Source organism: Furipterus horrens, unplaced genomic scaffold, assembly GCF_987537825.1.
Source record: "Furipterus horrens unplaced genomic scaffold, mFurHor1.1.pri manual_scaffold_15, whole genome shotgun sequence".
In the NCBI taxonomy this organism is placed as follows: domain Eukaryota; kingdom Metazoa; phylum Chordata; class Mammalia; order Chiroptera; family Furipteridae; genus Furipterus; species Furipterus horrens.
This window is the reverse complement of record NW_028327185.1, coordinates 21,824,649-21,845,229: the sequence shown is the minus strand read 5'-3', so window position 1 is coordinate 21,845,229 and position 20,581 is coordinate 21,824,649. Positions and strand designations below refer to the sequence as shown.

At 39.0% G+C, this 20,581-nt stretch overlaps 1 protein-coding gene across 1 annotated transcript in view; it reads left to right on the top strand.

Annotated features, from left to right (window-relative positions):
* Window positions 1–20,581, top strand: part of B3GALNT2 (beta-1,3-N-acetylgalactosaminyltransferase 2) — a 60,948-nt gene that overhangs the window by 15,029 nt on the left and 25,338 nt on the right. Inside the window, exons 2-4 of the mRNA XM_090263451.1 lie at window positions 2,451–2,598; window positions 10,023–10,123; window positions 12,890–13,083. Coding sequence (XP_090119577.1) covers window positions 2,451–2,598; window positions 10,023–10,123; window positions 12,890–13,083 — 443 coding nt within the window. The remainder of the gene's footprint in view (window positions 1–2,450; window positions 2,599–10,022; window positions 10,124–12,889; window positions 13,084–20,581) is intronic.

The following is a 20,581-nucleotide window of genomic DNA, read 5'->3' as shown; positions in this document are numbered from 1 at the left end:
CAGGAGTGGGATCAGAAGGTAGTTTACAGCCATAATCCATGGGATTTTCTCATACCACGTGGTTATCTCCATGTTCAGTTAGTTACTGATTTATTTTTAGAAAACTCTTGTGTGATATGGAGTCATATCAGAAATCAGGGAGAAGCAGAGGCTGGAATGAAGGATGAGAAAGAGATAAATTTGAGAAATTGTTTATGAAGATTTTGTCATCTAGAAAGGGTTAAATTATGTTCTTTATAATACAGACTTAAAAGATTTATTTTAATCAACAATCAAAATAAGGTAATGATGTTTGGCATTTAAAGGGATTATTAATTATTTTGAAATTTCACTTGTGTGCAGCAACCTTGTTTTCTGATGTCAGATAAATGAGGCATTTAGGTTCAATAGGCCTTCTGCTCTTAATCTTTTCAGAAGACATTTTGAAATGGGTGAAATAGAGTATCTAAAGACATTTTTTTTGGTATCCCGTCTCTCTGATTAGGAAACTGGGGCACAAGGTATTTAAATACCTTCTTACTGATACTGTCTATGCAGATGTTGACTATGGAATCAGTCTTACATATGTGTGGTTACTACACTTGCCTCGCTCCTGTCACGAAAATGCACTTACTGTTAATATTTCTCTTTGAGAAAGTGGGGGGTGCGGTGGGATAGCATCACAAATGCTACATAAGCATTTCAGTTATTCTTCAAATTCATCCTCACTTAGAGTTAGTTCCAGCAGTAGGTGCAACTTTCCTTGTATAGTTATATCTGAGAAAAAAATGTCCTTGGACCATTAGTTAAAAAAAATATTAAAATGCTAACCAGCATTTTCAGTGATTCACTTATCACTAATTCACCACTTGAACTGGTGTTATCAGATCAGAATTTAGACTCAGATGAGCTGTATTAAGCTTTACAGCTATGCAATAAAATAGTGATGAGAATGCAGTTAGATTGCCGGAATTAAGTCTTAGCCTAGCCGTTTACTAGCTGTTTGACTAAGGGGGCGTTACTGGAATTCTGTGTCTGTTTTGTTGTGTGTTTAACAAGGAGCCTAACCTCCCTCCCTCATAGGATTGTGAGCCTTAAATGATACTCTACATGCGAAGCATTAAAATCATACTCTATACATGGTACTTAGTACACAGTAGGTGTTCAATAAATATAGCCTGTTAATAAGCGACCTTAATTCATGAAAATTGGGGTTTACATTAAAAATAATTGTGCCTTTATAAAAGAATTTGTTTTAGTGCAAGATTCGTGTTAGGGTGAGAAAATAAGTATCTCTAATCCATTTAGAACAGAAGTACCTTCTAAGGAACATACCTATTGTGGAAAATAAGGTATGTACACAAAAATTCCTGTATTCCTATAACTGTTACAATGTAATACCCTTAAATTATACTATTAGAAGAATCTGTCCCCAGATTTTCTTTTTATTACTTAATTAGTCCTTTGGAAAAAATGACATGTTTTTCTTGTCTTTTGACTGAATACCTAGATCCTGTTGCATATAAAAATATTGCATTTAATGTAGTATAGATCTCTGACCTTCAGTAATTTATTTTTGAAAACATTTTGGATCACTTCCCACCATTGGAGAAAGAATTGAAATAGATCCCTCATCGGAGCTATTTATAAGCTTGTAACTCAAGCTTTGAAACTGGTGACAAAAAAAAAACAAAGTATCTTTCCCTTCGGTCTTCTAAGGACACATTTTTAAAATATAATCCTGCCCATTAGACCTTACAATAGTAAAAAATGAGCCATTCGCTTGTCACTTGATACTTTTTTTTTTTTACTAGAAATGTTACTTCTCCTCCTTTGTTCTTTAGCATATTTAGTAAGTGACAAAAAGTTTGCTGGCTGTAGACTTTATTGGCATTAATAAGGGTTCTGGTATCATACTTTCCAGCCTGGGAGCCTTTCAGCTTCAATCTCCCAAACCTCATAATTAATATGAAGGTAGGACTTCACCTTTGAAAGCACATTTTTGTTGTTGTTAGTTGCCATTGAATGCCTACTATTTGGCTGGTGCCAAACCAGGATGTTTATACACATTATCCCTTTTAATTTACAACTCCATGAGAAGTATTATTATGTCCATTCATAGTTAAGGAAACTGAGGTTCAAGATGTGAAATAACTTTTATATGTAATACAGATAGCCAGGATTCTGACTATGACCTGACTTTTACTGCCCATTCTGTAGTTTATGCCACAGTGCCTTTCCAAACTGATTCTTGTTGTAAACGTCTTGTTTGTTTGGATGGATTTATATATTTATGTGAGCATGAGTACATACATATGTGTGGAAGACACCAATATGTTATTTCTTTTTGTATTTATTTGTATTTTCTACAAACATGAATGTATATTATATTGTAATAAACTTTTTTATCTTATATATTGAACTTAGTAATTGAGGCATGACATTTCTAATGTATTGTTCCTTATTTCTAGATCAATTGGCCCTATCTCCTCCATGGAAATCTAGTCACTATGATGTGGTAGTTGGTGTGTTGTCAGCCCGCAATAACCATGAACTTCGAAATGTGATAAGAAGCACCTGGCTGAAACATTTACTACAACATCCCACACTAAGTCAACGGTAGGTTTTCTGAATTGGCACCTGGCCTGATTTACTGAATAAGAGTTCTATTATTTAAAAAAAGAGAGAGAGAGAGTTCTGTAAAACCTCTTCTTGGATAGTCTAATGTTAATTCAGACATTTAGCCTCTTTTTCTGGGAGAAATGGCTGTTTTGTTTTGCTTTTCCTTCATATTGAAGAGTCCCAAACTAAATTTAACAAGAGTTTTAAGCCAAAAGATAGTTGGAGGTAAATATAGTCATTGGTTAACATACCTACTATTTATAGATCCCTAGTTTTGGGTTTTTTTGTTCTGTTTTGCTCTGTTTTTGCTTTGTTTTAGGATAGCAATTCTTAAAAGATTCTGTTCCAAAGTTTTTAACTCATCTTAAAGGAGAAGTAATTCCTTTTTATATTCTTTATTTAAAAAAAATTTTTTTATTTTATTTTTTAAGTATATTTTATTGATTATGTTGTTACAGTAGAAGCAATTTTGTTTTTCCCTTTGCTCCCCTATGCCCAGTACCCCTGTTCCCTCCAACGATCCCACCCCTGCTTAGTTCATCTCCATGGGTTGTGCATGTAAGTACTTTGGCTTCACCCTTTCCTATATTATTAACTTCCCTCTATTTCGTATAACAAATTATGCTTCTTAATCCCTGCATCATTTCCCCATTTCCCCTCTTCCCTCTCCCAGCTGATAACCCTCCAAGTGCTCCCCATACCTATGATTCTTTTCCTATTCTGGTTTGCTTAGTTGGATTTTGTTTTTATTTTTTAGATTCAGTTGTTGATAGTTGTGAGTTTGTTGTCATTTTAGTGTTCATAGTTTTGATCTTCTTTTCCTTAAATAAGTCCCTTTAACATTTCATATAATAATGGCTTGGTGATGATGAACTGTTTTGGCTCTACCTTGTCTGGGAAGCACTTTATCTGCCCTTCCATTCTAAATGATAGCTTTGCTGGATAGAGTAGTCTTGGTTGTAAGTCATTGCTTTTCATCACAACGAATACTGCTTGCCAGTCCCTTCTTGCCTGCAAAGTTTCTTTTGAGAAATTAGCTGATGGTCTTATAGGCACCCCTTTGTAGGTAGCTCTCTGCGTTTCTCTTGCTGCTTTTAAGATTCTCTCTTTATCTTTAACCTTTGGCGTTTTAATTATGATATGTCTTGGTATGATCCTCTTTGGATCTAGCTTGTTTGGGACTCCCTGTGCTTCCTGAACTTCTATGTCTATTTCCTTCACCAAATTTGGGAAGTTTTCCTTCATTATTTTTTTTACATAAGCTTTCAATTTCTTGCTCTTTCTCTTCTCCTTCTGGCACCCCTATGATTCGGATGTTAGTATGTTTAAAGTTGTTCCAGAGGTTACTAAGCCTCTCCTTATTTTTTTCAATTGTTGTTTCCTCATTCTGCACTGGTTGACTGTTTTTTTCTTCCTTATGTTGCAAATCATTGATTTGAACCGTGGTTTCCTTCCCTTCACCATTGGTTTTGTGTGGACTTCCCTTTGTTTCATTTAGCATAACCTTCACTTGTTCCTTTATGCATGTGCTGTATTTAAGCATATCTGTCAAGTCTGTGAGCATCTTTATCACCAGTGTTTTGAATTTTGGGTCTGTTAGGTTGGCTACCTCCTCATCTGTTAGGTTGGCTATCTTCTGTGGCTTAGTTCTCCCACTGGAATCTTGATTCGTTCCCTCTTTTTGTCCATGCTTCTCTATCTCCTCATCTTGACAGGCTTCTGTGTTTGTTTGCCTCTCTGTCTTAGGTAGAGCTGTTGCTCCTATTACGTTGTAAGGGGCGGGGACTTTAGGGATTTGTCAGTACGGGGCGACCTGTTTCACCATGATGTGGTGCTATATGTGGGGGAGGGGTCTTATAATGCTGCTTGCTCAGTACTCGCCCCTTTTCCAGGCAGTTCTCCCACTTCCATATGGGACTGGCGCACCCTCTGGCTGTTGTCCTGGCCGTCATTCCCAGAATAGGTGGGTCTGTGGATGTTTTAGGACCGTGGGGGCCCTTTAAACAAGCGGACTCTCCTGAGAGACTGAGGCATTTTCTTCCTTCACCGTAACCCCCACTGGTTTGCACAGTCAGAAGCAATGAGGCTTTTTTCGCCGGTGCTGGGACTGTGAGCTGCGTGGTCTGGTCTGGTGCTGAGAACGCTTCCAGGTGTCCTTCCTGACTTTTTAAAACCTGTGACTGTGCTTTCCACTGGCCTGCCGCTGCTGCTGCCACCACACCGTGTCCTCTCCGTGCCGGCTCCACCCCTCCTACCTGTCTGGGTGACTATTTCTTCTTTATATCTTTGTTTGTTGGAATTCCATGCAGCTCGGTTTTCTGGGATTCTGGTTGTCTCTAGTTTTGAGGTAGTTGTATTCCTCCTTAGTTGTGGAGGGAGACTCAGCATATCTGTCGACGCCTCCATCTTGGCCGGAAGTCCTTAACTTTTTAAAATGGTGAGGACAACCAAGTGCAATGGCTGTTCACAGTGGGTCTTCAAAAGTGAACTAAAAATCACCAGTATTCTCCAACTCAGTGAAATATTTGTTTTTTATACCAATAGGATTCTGTGAGTTTCTTTAGATGGGGTGAGGAATAACTATGAACAGAGCTTTTGTATAACATACCTGTGGAAGTCAAGAGTTAAGATATGTTTTAAGTTTATTTTGATAAGCTTATTGATGAAACTCAGACATCTCTTAAATTATTCATATTTCCAGTAGAAATAATCTTCACTTGACTTTTCTGAAGATCTAAGCTCCAGTATAATTCAAATACGTATTTAATTAAAGATAAAAATGCACACACACAAAGATTCTATTCCATGATAGTTCTTTGCCTAGACACATTTGTTATCAAAATATGTTTTTCGCTAACTTCACAGCAATACACTAATTTTTCAGCTCTGTAGTACTTGTTAGTTGTGTGATCTGCAGTGTGTCTAATCCACCACGCTTTTCTTCCTGACCACCCTTCCAGGGCGGAGCGTTGGGAGTACATCGCAGGTTGATGTCAGATGGCTTGGTGACTGGTTGGGAGCCCCAGGCCTTGGACTCTCAGTGGGACCAGCCTCTGAAGGTTATGTGGTGAGGGCTAGGGGAGAGAAGCATGGAAGGCTGCACTTCTGGAAATCAGCAGAGAAGGGCCCTCTCAGGATTGCATTGAACTGTCACACTTGAGCCAGAGTGGCTGTACACATGAATTGCAGCTGTGAATTTTCTTGTCACCGGCAGTGAACATTTATAGAATCCTTGTCTTATTGATAGCACCTTTCATTCCTTTACCAGTTTCTTTAGTTCATGATGTCACAGTGACAATAGAGCCTATTACCCAGCAAATGAAAGGCCTCAGAATCACCACCACTCCCAGAACTACCTCCAAAACCTGCTCTTCCTCTATAGTCTGTCCCATCTCAGAAAATGATGGCCTTACCTGCCAGTTGCGCAGACCAAAAACCTTGGTGTCTGTGTTGTAAATGGGGAAGTAAGTCCTCCTTGGGGGGTCTTTAAGAATCAATACAACATGTCCACAGAAATTACATTGGGAGAGGCATGTGAAATTAATGGATTTATCTTACTCAGGTTCTAGAGAGGGAAGCACAGCATGCCATGCAGGGGGCCATAGGAGAGAAGCATCCAGGGAGTGGGCTCACCGCAGCATGTGGGGAGCCGAAAGAGAGTGAGGATTTGGTGGGCAAGTGCCTTTATTGGGATTCATGGTGGAGAATACAGTTGAGCTTTGAATAACAGGGATCTGAACCGCCCAGTTCCACTCATACGTGAATTTTTCCAGTGAATACTGTAAATGTATTTTCCTTATGATTTTCTTAATGTTTTTTTTTTCTCTAGTTGCCTTTATTGTGAGAATGCTGTATATAATATGTATAATATACAGAACACGTGTTAATCAACTGTTTATGTTATTGATGAGGCCTCCCGTCAACAGTAGGCTATTACACTGTAGTAGTTAAGTTTCGGAGGGGTCAAGAATTACATAGGATTGTTCAAGAGTCAGTTCTATGAGCAGAGGGCGCCGGGGGATCTTACTGTTATGTCTGACTGTCGCTGTCTCAGGGGAGGGCAAGAAGGGGACCAGCCTGACCACACTGGACCCCTAAGTGGGAGAGGCTCACAGCCTGTTTGTGAGGGTGTTGAGCCATCAGGGAAATAGGAAGTTTAAAAAATCTACAATACGACGTTATCCTGATTCTTTCTCTCACATGCCACGTCCAGTCCGTCAGTGTATCTTGTTGGTGCTACCTTCAGAGCATTTACTACTGCAGTTAGAACCACTGTCCTGGCCGAGACTTATTAACTCTCACCTTGTTTATTGCAGAGGCCCCCTTATCTGAATTTTATGCAGACAGCCCCATATTAAATAGCACCCACCCCTGTTCCATCTCTTGCTTCTCTTCCTTGGTTTTATTCTTCTTTATATTATTTAATACTTATCACCAACTAGCACATGTATAAATAGTTGAATATTTATAAATGCCTTCCCCTGCTGGAATGTAACTTTCATGGGCACAAGGGCTTCAGCTTTTTTCATTGATACATTCCCAGTACTTAGAATCTAACTTGGCACAGAGTAAGGCACTCAGCAACTACTGAGGGAATGACTCAGAACTAAATGTAATGAATACAGTTAACATTCCGATGCTCACTAGTAATTTATTTGCCATTAGAGCATTCTTGTTTTAAATTTCATAAGTTTGGTGGTTTGTTTTATTAAAATGATGAGATATCTGTATAAAAATAGATACTAGCCTAAAACAAACTCCCCAAGGCAGAATAATTTTTTCGCTCTAGTAAGAGTATTTAAGATGGCTTAAAAAAACAAATTTGGTAAATATTTGCAATAATTTAATTAGCAAATTTATTCATTTCTAAATGCTATTTGTTTATGAAAGGTGTTCTGCTTTAATTGGTCCTTAGTAAAAATGGTTGAATTTCTTTGCTTATGGTTTACTTTCAGATCTCAGATTTCATTGAAAGAGCTAGACTTCGCATATATTTCAAGGACCTTAGTTAATTGAAACCCTTTGTAATAAAACCATAAGTTGTCAATTTCACAAGTGTAATATTTAATAGTGTCTTCTGTATAAGGTAGTATGCAAAGTGTGGTAGAACACAAAGATAGATACAATATAGCCTGAGCCTTTGTGGGGCTTGAAGTTTAGAAGGAAATAGATGTAAAAGTGTATTAAATGTTACATGTGTTGTGATATAAATAGGTATAAAATAGCTAGAGAGTTTGGGAAACTCAGAACAGTTCTATGTAATTGGAGCACAGGGATTATAGGGGAGGGGTGGAGGTGCTTGTGAGTGAGTTTGAGAGAGAGCACTAGGGAAAGAGGGAGGGGCAGAGAGACAGAAAGGAAGAGAAAGAGAGACAGGCTGTGATCAGATTGTGAACTGCTAAGTGGCTGAACTGAGTGGCGACCACACAAGAAAATAAGATAACTGGATGTGGAAAGAGGAGGAGGACTCTGGGATGGTGGGCTAGCTTTCTGACTTGGAGAGTCACCAATCAAGACAAAAAGTGCTAGTTGAGGGGAGCAGGTTCGTGGGAAGAATCTCAGTTGTGGCTACGTTGAGTTGGAGGCGCCTGCAGACAGTGGTGTGCTGGTAGACATTTACCCACAGGCCCTCTGAAGAGAAGTGTGTTTATATGTATGTGTTGCTTATTGTAAGCTTTGTTGATATGAAGGATGTGCAGCACGTAATTGACAGAATACGTGTACAGTGCTCTTTACCGTAAAGTCCACATAGCCAGCTGATTCTCATAGAATGCTTTCATTGCTGGCTAGACTTCTGTGTCTGTAACCAACTTATGGTTGCAGTTGACAAGAGTGTAGTTCTGACATACATGTTTCCATTCAGTTACAGAATAGACTTAAGTGACAACTTGGCTTGTAGTCAGTGAAGTGAGTGACTTCTCTGCTGAATCAGCGGAGTATTTCCTCAATTCTATTCACAATGCAATGGCTATAGTCACATGACATTTTAAATTTAATCTGCATTATTGATGTTTTCTCTATCACTTTAAGTCTAGACAATCAACAGAACAATAAATTAAACCCTTCTTGGTAGTGTTTGCCAGTTTCCCTGGTGTAAGTGTTCCCACCATGGCCAATGTCAAGCCTCTAATGTGACACTTCTGAACAGAGTTGGGGAAGTTACTCAGTAGCATGCCATTATAATATTTCCACCATACAGACCTAATGGATATAAATAACCTCAAGAGCAGAGATAACAGTGAAATAATTAAGACATGATTAATTTGAGTATTCGTTTCCTTTGTTTTTAATAAAAATATATTTAATTGTAAGTTTATGTAATTTAATTTTTAATAAAGGTTGTGCTTAATAACCAACTCGCAGAATTCCTGAGAATTCAGCAGTTTACTCTCACAAGCCAGGAGGAACAGTTCTCTGGGCCAACTAGGTGAAGATGTCCAATGAATTGGTGGATCTTTTACTTGGGAGATGGGCCCAAAGGAGAGGTGCTAATTTAGGAATCATTCCCAGGCTAGTTGAAGCCTGGGGAATAAATATTGTCCAAGCAGAACTACTGAAAAGAGATTCAAGGGCAAAGCCCTGGGATCCTGTCCGCTCTTAATAGACCAGCTGGGGAACAAGAGCCAGTGCTGCCAACTGAGCAGGGCCCCGTGAAGAAGGGAAGAAAGCATCATAGGACACTAAGTGCTATTGAGCCAGAGTCTGCTGGTTTAGTAGCAGATCAGTGGTGACATTGTGGTAGACATCTCAGAGGAAGTAGTGGATATTGAAACTAAAATTTGTTTTATGAAATGAGTAGGAAATGAGAAACTAGAGGCTGCAAAATGTTAGTAAATTCCTTTGTAGAATTTCACTGTGAAGGAACGGTGTTTCACTGTGAAGGAATGGGGGTGGACAAGAGAGGACAGTAGGTAAATAGAAATTGATGTCAGGACTTCACCATTTTTATAATGTGTGGGGAAGGGCCACGGGTTCCTGGGAACCAGTGAGGCCAGGTCCAGGAGAGGAGAGGACAGACTCTCAGGGAGAAAGACTAGTCTTGAGCAAAAGGGACACCTTCTAAAGTAGAAGAAAGCAAGCAGAGAAGACTGCAGACAGAGATCAGTTCTTAGCTGTGGGCCTGAGTTGACTTGACTGTAGTTTGCGGGATAGCGGTGTGAGCTGCTGCTGGTCGCCAGGCCGCACGTGTTCACACTTGCTTTACTGTACGCAGGACTGCGGCGGAGGCCTCACACAGGAGTCACCTGGTAGTTAGCAGCGTTGAATCTGCTTGTTCCTCTTTTTGCTAGACTAGAAGAGCCAAGTTAGAATTAATTCTGATAAATACTGTGTCTCAAAGTCAAAGCTCTGGAATGGGTGTGAGGGAATGTGCGTGTGCCAAGTGGAGATCAGTAACCGATGTTAATGCCACCCCCTCTCAGTGTGCTGGTGAAGTTCATAATAGGTGCTCGTGGCTGTGACGTGCCTCTGGAGGACCGGGAAGACCCGTACTCCTGCAGACTGCTCAACATCACAAACCCAGGTGAGTCCTCTCCTCGGCCTTGTGGCCACCTTGTGCAGGTTTGATGTTGAGGAGGAGTTGCTGAACTGAATAGTGTGGTGTCTGTTTTTAGCAGATGGAAATGGAGCTTTCATCAAATTTACCTTTCATCCTTTTTAACAGCTTGACTGATCACTCTGGATATCCGTGAAGATTCTTTTTAGATATATGTAATTTCAGGGTCCGGGAGGGTTCATCTTTCAGTGACTTGAGCACGTTTGGAAATTGCTCCTGCGGAGATAAATCCTCAATTACTGAATTTTGAATTTTTGAAAAACTGCTGATTCCACTAGCCTATTGATTTAGAGTAGCCTCAATACAGACGTTGTGAACCCACTTTCTGTTGGAATTATTGCCTAAGCCTCTACAAAAGAAACAAAGAGTAAAAAATTAAAAACACAGCTTGTACTCTTATTTCTCACAATTAAAAACTTGTGCGAGTTCTGATGGGGCTGAAGAAAGGTGGTCCTCATGGGGTTCTATGTGTCACCAGGGAACGGATTTTAGGGAGTCAGGAACTATAACCACCGCTCTTGGTTTATTATTGTTTCCTGTTATGTTCAGGTGTGGTTCTAAGTGAGATTACACTTTTCCAAATCTTAAATGTGCTGATTATGACTTCTGGCATTTTAAGATTCGTGAGACCTATGTATTAATTGCAAGCAGCTCACTTTTCCAGGCAGCGCTAGCTTTGTGGCGTGGGATCTGGCGTCAGCTTCGTGGCTTTAGATCTGGACTCTGCCATTTTCCAGCTCTAGGACCTCTGCTCGGTTATTTACCCCTCTGAGCCTCAGTTTTTATCATCTATAAACTGAGGATAAAAGTGCTTACCTCAGGGATTGACGCAAGGATGAAATAAGTTTGATGCATATAAAATACAGGGTGCAGCAAAAGTAGGTTTATAGTTTACATGAACCACAGTTTGTTCTTGTATTACCTATTTATTATTGTTGCTTTGACTGGGTAGCTCAGTTAGAGCGTTGTTCTGATACACCAAGGTTGCAGGTTCAGTCCTGGTCAGGGCGCATAGAAGAATCAACCAGTGAGTGCATGAACAAGTGGAACAGCAAATCAGTGTTTCTCCTCTTTCCCTCCCTCCCTCTCCTTGCTTTCTCTTTCTAAAATCACTTTAAAAAATATTATTACATTATTTTCCATACAAACAACTGTAAACCCACTTTTGGCCCACCCTGTACTTAGAACAGTTCCAAGACATTAGGTGCTTAAAAATTGTTATTATGAAGAACCTACCTTTTTATAAAGTTGGGCTTAATTCAGCTTGTTAAATAAATTGGACCATATTTTCAGGTTTGTATTGTACAGCAAGGATTTCTTATATAAGGTGTCTGAATTTAGATAACTTTGTAAGGAAAACTTTGTGTATAATTGCGTTTTTCTGGAAAAAGCATCCTTTAAGTTTTACTGGAGTCCCAAAAGGATCTTGAGCCTAATAAAATGTTGTATTACTGATGATGTAATAGTAGTCTAGAAGAAATTATGTTTGAGATAAATCAAACCAAATTTTAGAAAACTTCACCTTAACCACTTTTATTAAAGTGCTATTATTTTTTAATAGTAAAGGAGTGGAGATTTCCATTAATGGAAAAATTTCATATGCGTAATACTTAACATTATTTTGATGGTTCAGATGGCATTTAGCCTTATTTCAATACCTCAAGGTCAATATGAACATTAATCATGATACTCTGGATGTATATAAGTTTTGATTAATAGTATTGTCAAAGCAGCAGGGTTTCCTGTGTCCAGGTAGCTTGAATTTTAAGGTACATTGTTTTAGATAGAAAATATGTATTTATGTTATAATGTGCTTATCCTATTGCCTGTAATATATGTGCTTTTTTCTATTTGGGGTATCTTTTATTTACTGACTGTATTAAAGAGAAAATCTTTTGTTGTCTGTCATTCATTATATTTGAAGTCTAGACTCTCTGGCCATTGCTTGCCCAACCCTGGATAAATTCTGTATCTTATCTTTTTTCCCTCCTGCTCATGTATGTAACAGGGTAGGAGCCATCAGTTCCACTCAGTCACATTTTACTGAGCATCTACTAAGTGTAAAATAGCATTCTAGGAACTCTAAGGTAGAGATCAAAATGATCCACTGAGGTGTGGGAAGAAAACAATTTTTTTTTTTACCTGAAAATGTAAAAATGCAATCCTTATTAATACTGAATCTGTTGACTGACGATAATATATTTGTAAATAATGTGCACTGTGTTCGATGTGCTTCTGTTTCATCAGTATTGTATGGCAAGAGGTTTTCAGTGTTATTGAACTTATTTCAGCTGCTTTTTTGTCTGCGATAATTGCCTGACATCACAAATATTTTAAATTGCAGAGCAAGACTAAATTTATTCATTCCGTATGACTGTAATCGGTATTGCTTTTAATATTCTATTCACACTTTCCTAGTAGATGCCTTTGAATTTAATATTTCCCTGTGGTGTTTATACGTGTGTATGCAAAAATCTATTTAAATAGCTCTGATAATTAAATAAATTAAATATTTTATTTAGATGTGGCTAAAAACTTTGTTCTTAAGTTTCAGAGTAAGTTTAGCTTTTTCCTAAAAGTAGCCATATCTCTGAAGCATTTTAAAAACTTATTGCCATTTGTGAAATAACTATATATATAACAAATAATAATCTAGATTTTGCTATCAAGTTGACTTCATTACTTCATATTATTTGGTTACATAAAACTTTTTTCTTTCTTATTGCTTATTAGTTTTGAATCAGGAGATTGAGGCGTTCAGTTTTTCTGAGGACACTCCATCAGGGCTCTCTGAGGACCGAGTCGTCAGCGTGAGCTTTCGAGTTCTCTACCCAATCGTTATTACCAGTCTCGGGGTGTTTTATGATGCCGGTGACGTGCATTTCCAAAGGAACATCACTGTCAAGCTTTATCAAGCAGAACAGGAGGTATGCACTGCTTCGTACAAGGTTTTCCCAATTTTTCTTTTTCAGAAACACCAGTTTTGTCGTCACGGCATACTGTAGGTTGGGAGACTTCACCTTTCTTCCCTACTGATTGGGTACATTATACTCTAATATACGGGGGGGTGGGGGGGGGACAAAAGTGGGTTTACAGTTGTGAGTACATGAAACACAGAGTTTATTCTTGTATTATTTATTAATTATTGTATTTTCTATATAAACAGCTGTAAACCTACTTTTGGGGAGAGAATAACAATGAATAAACGTGTTCTACCTAGAAAAGGAGGAGTTGGACCACATTAGAAATTCTCTGTGTCCTGGCTGGTGTGGCTCAATTGGTTGGAGTGTCTTCCTGTAACTGAAAGGTTACAGGTTCAACTCTTGGTCAGGGCACATATCTAGGATGTGTGTACAACCTTCAGTCCAGGTGTATAGGGGAGGTAACCAATTAATGCTTCTCTCTCGCACTGACGTTTCACAGTGAGGGGGGAAAAATGTCCTTGGGTAAGGATTTAAAAAGAAAAAGAAAGTCCCAATCTAAAATTCCTTAATGCCTAAGGGATTTCAGAAGTTGATAATGGATATAGAAAGCATGGTACTTTCCCATACTTTTATTATTGTCTCTCTCCTGCAACCCTAAAAGTCCTCATTATAATGCAAGGCCGACAGCTGCTTCCTTTCTTCTACGTAATAAAGATGTAGAGGAATGAAAGTTTAAAACCACTGGGGTTACTCTGTTCCTGAGATTTGGGGAAATCTGATTTGTTCACAGAGTGTATCTGGGTTTTCAACTATAGAAATCAAGAAAGAATTATACAGTGAACACCGCTATGCCCACCAACTAAATCCTACACGAGTGGACTTTTTGTTATTTGCTTTGTACATATACAGTCATTCATCAGTCTTATCATTTTTTAAAATGTATTTCAGAATAACTTGCAGGCATCAGTACATTTCAACCCTGAACACTTCAGCCTGTGTATCATAAATTAGACTTTAATATTTGTGGTTTTTAAAATTTTACATACAGTGAAATATGCATTTAGTCAAATTTTTGAACTACATGAATTTGTATAACACAGACTTCTATCACCCTACCCCATTCGCTAGGGGCAGCTCCTAGTCTCTCTCTCCTTTTAAACCACAGACTAGTCTTTGCCTGTTGTGGGACTTCATTTACAAAGAGAATTATATAGTGAGTACATTCGTGTAAAGCTTCTTTCACGCTGTGTAATGTTTCTGAGACTCATCCATGTTGTTGTAGTTATCAGCGAATTTTTCCTTTTCCTATTAATTGCTCAGTTGTATTTCAGCAATATACGACGTTGACCCATCCATCTGTTCTCTGGAATGTTTCCAGGTTTTCCTCCATTATTCTGTTATTGTGATGAATTACATTTGTTGACTTCGAAGTGTTAAAACAGCGGTTCTCAACCTGTGGGTCGTGACCCCTTTGGGCCTTTCACAGGGTCGCCTAAGACCATCAGAAAACACATATATAATTACATATTGTTTTTGTGATTAATCACTATGCTTTAATTATGTTCAATCTGTAACAATGAAAATACATCCTGCATAGCAGATATTTATATTATGATTCATAACAGTAACAAAATTACAGTTATGAAGTAGCAATGAAAATAATTTTATGGTTGGGGGTCACCACAACATGAGGAACTGTATTAAAGGGTCGCGGCATTAGGAAGGTTGAGAACCACTGTGTTAAACTGACTTCCTGTTCCTCTTGGTCATGTATTCTTCTTATGGATTGTTGTAAAATGTGTTTCTGCAAACAGCATGTAGTTGGTCTTTCTTTTTATCCAGTCTGAGAATCTCTGCTTTTCACATGGGGTGTTCATTCATATTTAATGAAGTTATCAAAGTGGTTGGATTTCGGTTCTCTGTTTTGCTGGTTTCTGTATGTTCCACATTTTTTTTGTTTTTCTGTTCCTCTTTTCCAGTCTTCCTTTGGATTAATTGAATGTCTTTTAGAGGTCCATCTTAATAGCTCTGTTTCCTTTGCACTATTATTGTTTGTGGGTATGGTTGATATAAAGATTAGAATATAAATCCTGAACTTTTCAGTCTTCTGAAAGTTAATGTTGTAGCCCTTCATGTAAACCATAAGAACCTTGCAACTACATAATTCTACTTACCGTCTCCCACCTTTTTTGCTGCAGTTGTTCTGTGTGTTACAACTGTATACACTGTAAGTCTCATAATACAGTGTTATAATTTTTGCTTTAAACAGCTAAATGTGTATTAAAGTAATTTAGACAAAAAATGGTCATTAATATTTGCCCACATTTTTACCATTTCATCCCTTCCTGAATATCCATCCATGTTTCCATCTCCTATCAGCTCCTTCAATCCCAAAGAAGAGCCTTTAGCATTTTTTTTAAAGTATGTTTTATTGATTATATTGTTACAATAGTTCTAATTTTTTCCCCTTTGCTCCCCTCCGCCGAGCACCCCTCATCCCCCAGCAATCCCCTCCGCCCAGTCCATGCCCGTGGGTCATGCATACAACAAGTTCTCTGGCTTCACCCTTTCCTATATTAGTCTTTTTAAAAAAAATTAATTAATTAATTCTTTATAACAATCTCCCCCCCTTATAATCTTATAAAAGACAATGGGCGAAGGTCTTGTGCTCCTCTGGCTGCTTCAAGCTGGGCATGGTCGTAGTCCTACCTTTTTTTTAAAAGTATATTTTATTGATCATGACGTTACAGTAGTCCCAATGTTTTTTTCCTTTGCCCCCCTCTCTACACGGTACACCACTTCTCTCCCGCAATTCCACCCCACCTAGTTCATGTCCATGGGTCGTGCATGTAAGTTCTTTGGCTTCACCCTTTTGTATACTATTCTTAACTTCTCCCTGTCTTACCAATTATGCTTCTTAATCCCTGCTTTATTTCCCCCTTTCTCCTCCTTCCCCTTCCCAGCTGGTAACCCTCCAAATGATCCCCATACCTATGATTCTGTTCCTTTTCTGGTTGTTTGCTTAGTTTGTTTTTGTTTTTATTTTTTAGATTCAGTTGTTGATGTTTCTGAGTTTGTTGTCATTTTTTAATGTTCAGAATTTTGATCTTCTTTTTCTTAAATAAGTCCCTTTAATAATGACTTGGTGATGATGAACTTCTTTAGCTTTTCCTTGTCTGGGAAGCACTTTATTTGCCCTTCCATTCTAAGTGATAGCTTTGCTGGATAGAGTAATCTTGGTTGTAGGTCCTTGCTTTTCATCACTTTGAATACTTGTTGCCAGTCCCTTCTTGCCTGCAGAGTTCCTTTTTGAGAAATCAGCTGATAATCTTATGGGATCTCCTTTGTAGATGACTCACTGCTTTTCTCTTGCTGCTTTTAAGAGTCTCTCTTTATCTTTAACCTTTGGCGTTTTAATTATGTTGTCTTGGTGTTCCCAGACAAAGCCAAGCTGTGAATCTAGGCTGGCTGCTGCTAGTGCCAGGCCTGGGGCTCACTGAGGCCAGCTGTTGCTTGTTTAGGAGGATTTAGGAAGTTGTGAAGCATAAGCCACTGACCAGCCATTCACATGGAAAAGCAGCTTGGGTGGGCCCATTAGTTGGGTGGGGTGGAGTCTCAGGGGATCTCCGGGGTGGGTCAAACAGTTTTAGCCAGGTTGATGGAGTCTCAGGTATGGCACCAGCCTGCCAGCTCTGTTGAGGGAGGGTCTACAAAAGGGACAATGGCCTCTGCTGGCCTTGATGCCAGACCCTTCAGTTCCTCCCCATATACCACTGGTGCCTTTCAAGCTGCTACCCTGGTGCTGGAGCTCAGAGGGAGTGAGTCTGTAAGTCCGTGTGTGGGATCTTTAAGAGGAATTGCTTAGGGTTCCAGCAGTTTTTGCCACTGACTCAATCCCCAATTCCTGCTGGTTTTTGCAGCCATAAGTTGTGGATACTTACCTTCCTGGAACCCAGGCCTGGCGGCTCTGGTGTGAGGCTGGGACTCCTCGCTACTGAGATACCCCTCCCTAATTTTTATCCACCATATGTGGGTGGGAGACCGGCCTGTTCCGCATCTGCACCCCTCATGCCAGTGTGGATGGATGTGGTTTCTTTAATTCCATAGATGTCAGACTTCCATTCAACTCTATTTCTGAGAGTTCTGGCTGATGGTTGTTCTATACTTTAGTTGTAATTTTGATGTGGTTGTGTGAAGAGGCAAGTCTTGTATGCCTACTCCACCATCTTGACTGTATCTCCTCCCTTTAGCATTTCTTTCTTTCTTTCTTTTTTTAAAGATTTTATTTATTTATTTTTAAAGAGGGGAAAGGAAGGAGAAAGGGAGAGAAACATCGATGTGCTAGAGCAGTGATGGGCTGCCCCTCACACGGCCCCAACTGGGGACTGGGCCTGCAACCCAGGCCTGTATCCCAACCGGGAATCGAACCAGCGACCTTCCCATCTGTGAGCTGGTGCTCTATCCACTTAGCCACACCTGCCAAAAGGGCCCTTTAGCATTTTTTACAGTGCATGTTTGCTGTGATTAATTCACTTAGTTTTCATTTTTCTGAAAATGTTTTAATTTTGCCCTTATCCGCCCCCGCCCCCTTTATTCTTGTGAGATACCTTCTGGATATAGAAATTCTGGGTTGAGTTTTTTTCTTTTCATAGGTTTAAGATGTCACTCTGGGGTTTTCTGGTTAGAAGCAGCCACCCTTCATGTTGTTTTTGTGTATGTTATATGTAGTGCGGTGTTTTGTTGTGTTTTTCCTGGCTGCTTTTAAGAGCTTCTCTTTATATTTGGTTGTAAGCAGTTTGGTTGTGTGGTAGCTATTATTTCTTCAAAAACTTTCCCAGCCCCATTTTCTTTGTTCATCCTGGGATTCCAGTTACATGTATGTTGACCTTCTGGTAATGTCCCACAGGGCACGACACCGTGTGTGTTTTTATCAGTGTTTTTCTTCTATTCTCAGACTTTGTAATTTCTGTCAGTATATATTCAGATTCACTACTTTTCTATCACCTCAAATCTGTTTAGCCTAACCAGTTAATTTTTTAAAAGATTTTATTTATTTATTTTAGAGAGGGGGAAGGGTGGGAGGCAGAGAAGGAGAGAAACATTGATCGGTTCCCTTCGCGCGCCCCCAAGCGGGGACCCGGCCCACAACCCCAGCCTGTGCCCTGACTGGGAACCAAGCCTGAGACACCTTTTGATTTGCAGGACAACACCCAATCCACTCAGCCACCCCAGTCAGGGTTGACTTTTTAATTTTAGATACTGTATTTTTTAGTTCTATAATTTCCATTTAATACTTTTTTGTAGTTTTTATTTCTCTGAAATTTCCTGTGTACACTCATTTTGAGCATGTTTTTTCCTGCAGCTTTGACCTTAGTTTTAATAATGGCTTTAAAATTCTGACTGCTTGTTCTGATATTTTAGTCATCTTGGGGTTTCTCTTTTTTGATTATCATCTTTGCTCTTTGAATATGGATAACATTTTTCCCTTTTATATTGAGTGACTTTGGATTGTATCCTAGGTACTGTGAATAATTCATTGTAGGATCTCTGTATCCTACTATAGTCCTTAAAAAGTATTGATTTTTTTTTTTTTTGGTATTGTTTTAGCAGGCAGTTAAATTAGCTGGACACAGACTCTACACTGTCTCCCCAGTGGACAGCAGCTGAAATCTGTTCATTTTTTTTGGACTTATATGGGTTGCTTGAGTGCTGTTTTGAATGTGTATTTCATGAGTCAGCCACAGATTTGGGCAGAATTTATATGGAGAATTTCAGGCTCTCTCTCCCCCTCTATGACCCTTTTCTTTCTGGGGTTTTCCTTCTCACTTTTTAGCGGATGTGTTTGCCCCTACTTTTTTAAAAGAATTTATTTATTTATTTTTATGTTTTTAGAGAGAGGGGAAGGGAGGGAGAAAGAGAGGGAATAAATATTGATGTGCAAGAGATACATCAATCAGTGGCCCCTCACACACCACCTCCCCTCCAAACCTGGGACCTGGCCCACAATCCGGGCATATGCCCTGATAGGGAGTCCAACTGGCAACCTTTCTGTTCACAGGCCAGCGCTCAGTCCACTGAGCCACACAGCTGGGGCTGTTTGCCCCAACTTCATTCTCTGATAGTGCAGCCAGAAAGACTTCAGATTTTTAATTCAACTTTTTAGTTGCCTCTCAAGATATCTTTAGACAGCAAGGGTGAAAAGTGGGGGAAGCATACCCACTGCCTTTCTGTCCATCTTGGGATTGATTGTCCTCTGATTTCTCCTGCTTTGTTTCACATCCCAGGGCCTTCAGATCAGTGTTTTAAATCTTTTGTTCAGAGTTCATAGTTGTTATCTATAGGAGAATTGGTCCACTGTCACTGGAAGCAGAACTCTGTTCAGGATTTTTAAGGCATCTTTAAAAATGTTTTTATATTACTGCTCATGTTGAGTGTTACTAAAAGATACAATGTAGTCACCAATAAATATACAGATCAACTTGAGATTACATGATTACATTTCTTTTTCGCTGTTTGTCCTATTCCTACTTCCTCTAAAGAATCTTACAAACATTTACAAACTTTCTCTAGTTTGTAAGTGTACCTAATGATGAGAGGGAACAAGTCCTCGTGGTGATTCCAGCCATTATGATCACAGCAAGAACAACTTTGTTAAGCCATTCATGTATAGCAGTTTATGTATTACTGGGGTTAAAAGTTTCATTGATACTAAAGTTCGTATATGTAACTGAAATAGCAATACTCTGATTTTCACTGATATGCTTATCTAGAAATTAGGGTTCATCTTGAATGTTTTTCATCCACTTAACTGTGGTAATGTATCTAGTCTCTTCTTTAACTATTCATTATGTTTGATTATCAGTCAAGTAGTTTGGTTAAGACCTACAGTATTTTGGTCATGCTGAAATAACTTTTAGTAGCATATATTTAGCCAAGGAGAAATTAATCTTTGTCCTCAAAGAAGCCCTAGTCTAAGGTGAATGCTGATGGTTTCACAGGTAGTCACAATGCAGAAAGTATCACTAGCATGTTGCCAAGAACTGATGTTAATGAAAGAAATGCACATAATTGACTTGAACCCTCCTTGATTCTGAACTTCACATGGACATGGCAGCTGTGGCAGATATTCCCCGATGGTGAAGTGGTGTATAAGAATAAGCGTGAGGAGAGGGAAGTCATCTTGCCTACAACAAACTGGGAAGGGCCCAAGAAAACAATAGACTAGAGAATCAGTGATCTTTTATATTCCCTTTGGTTTTTGTTTTCCTTTAAAGGTTCTTTCTGAAGGGGATTCCTGAGTATCTTTGTTACATATAGAAGTATGTGATATTTCAGTTCATTCTTAACCCTTTGGGATTAAACCTAGTAAGTTGGCTTAAGTTAACAATACCTCACACTTCCCCTAATGCTCTTCCTTTCAAGATGAGTTTTCTTAAATGCTTTTAGTGTTTTAGAAGTTGTTGACGATTTTGGTTATCTTCACTATCTTTATTTAAACCAT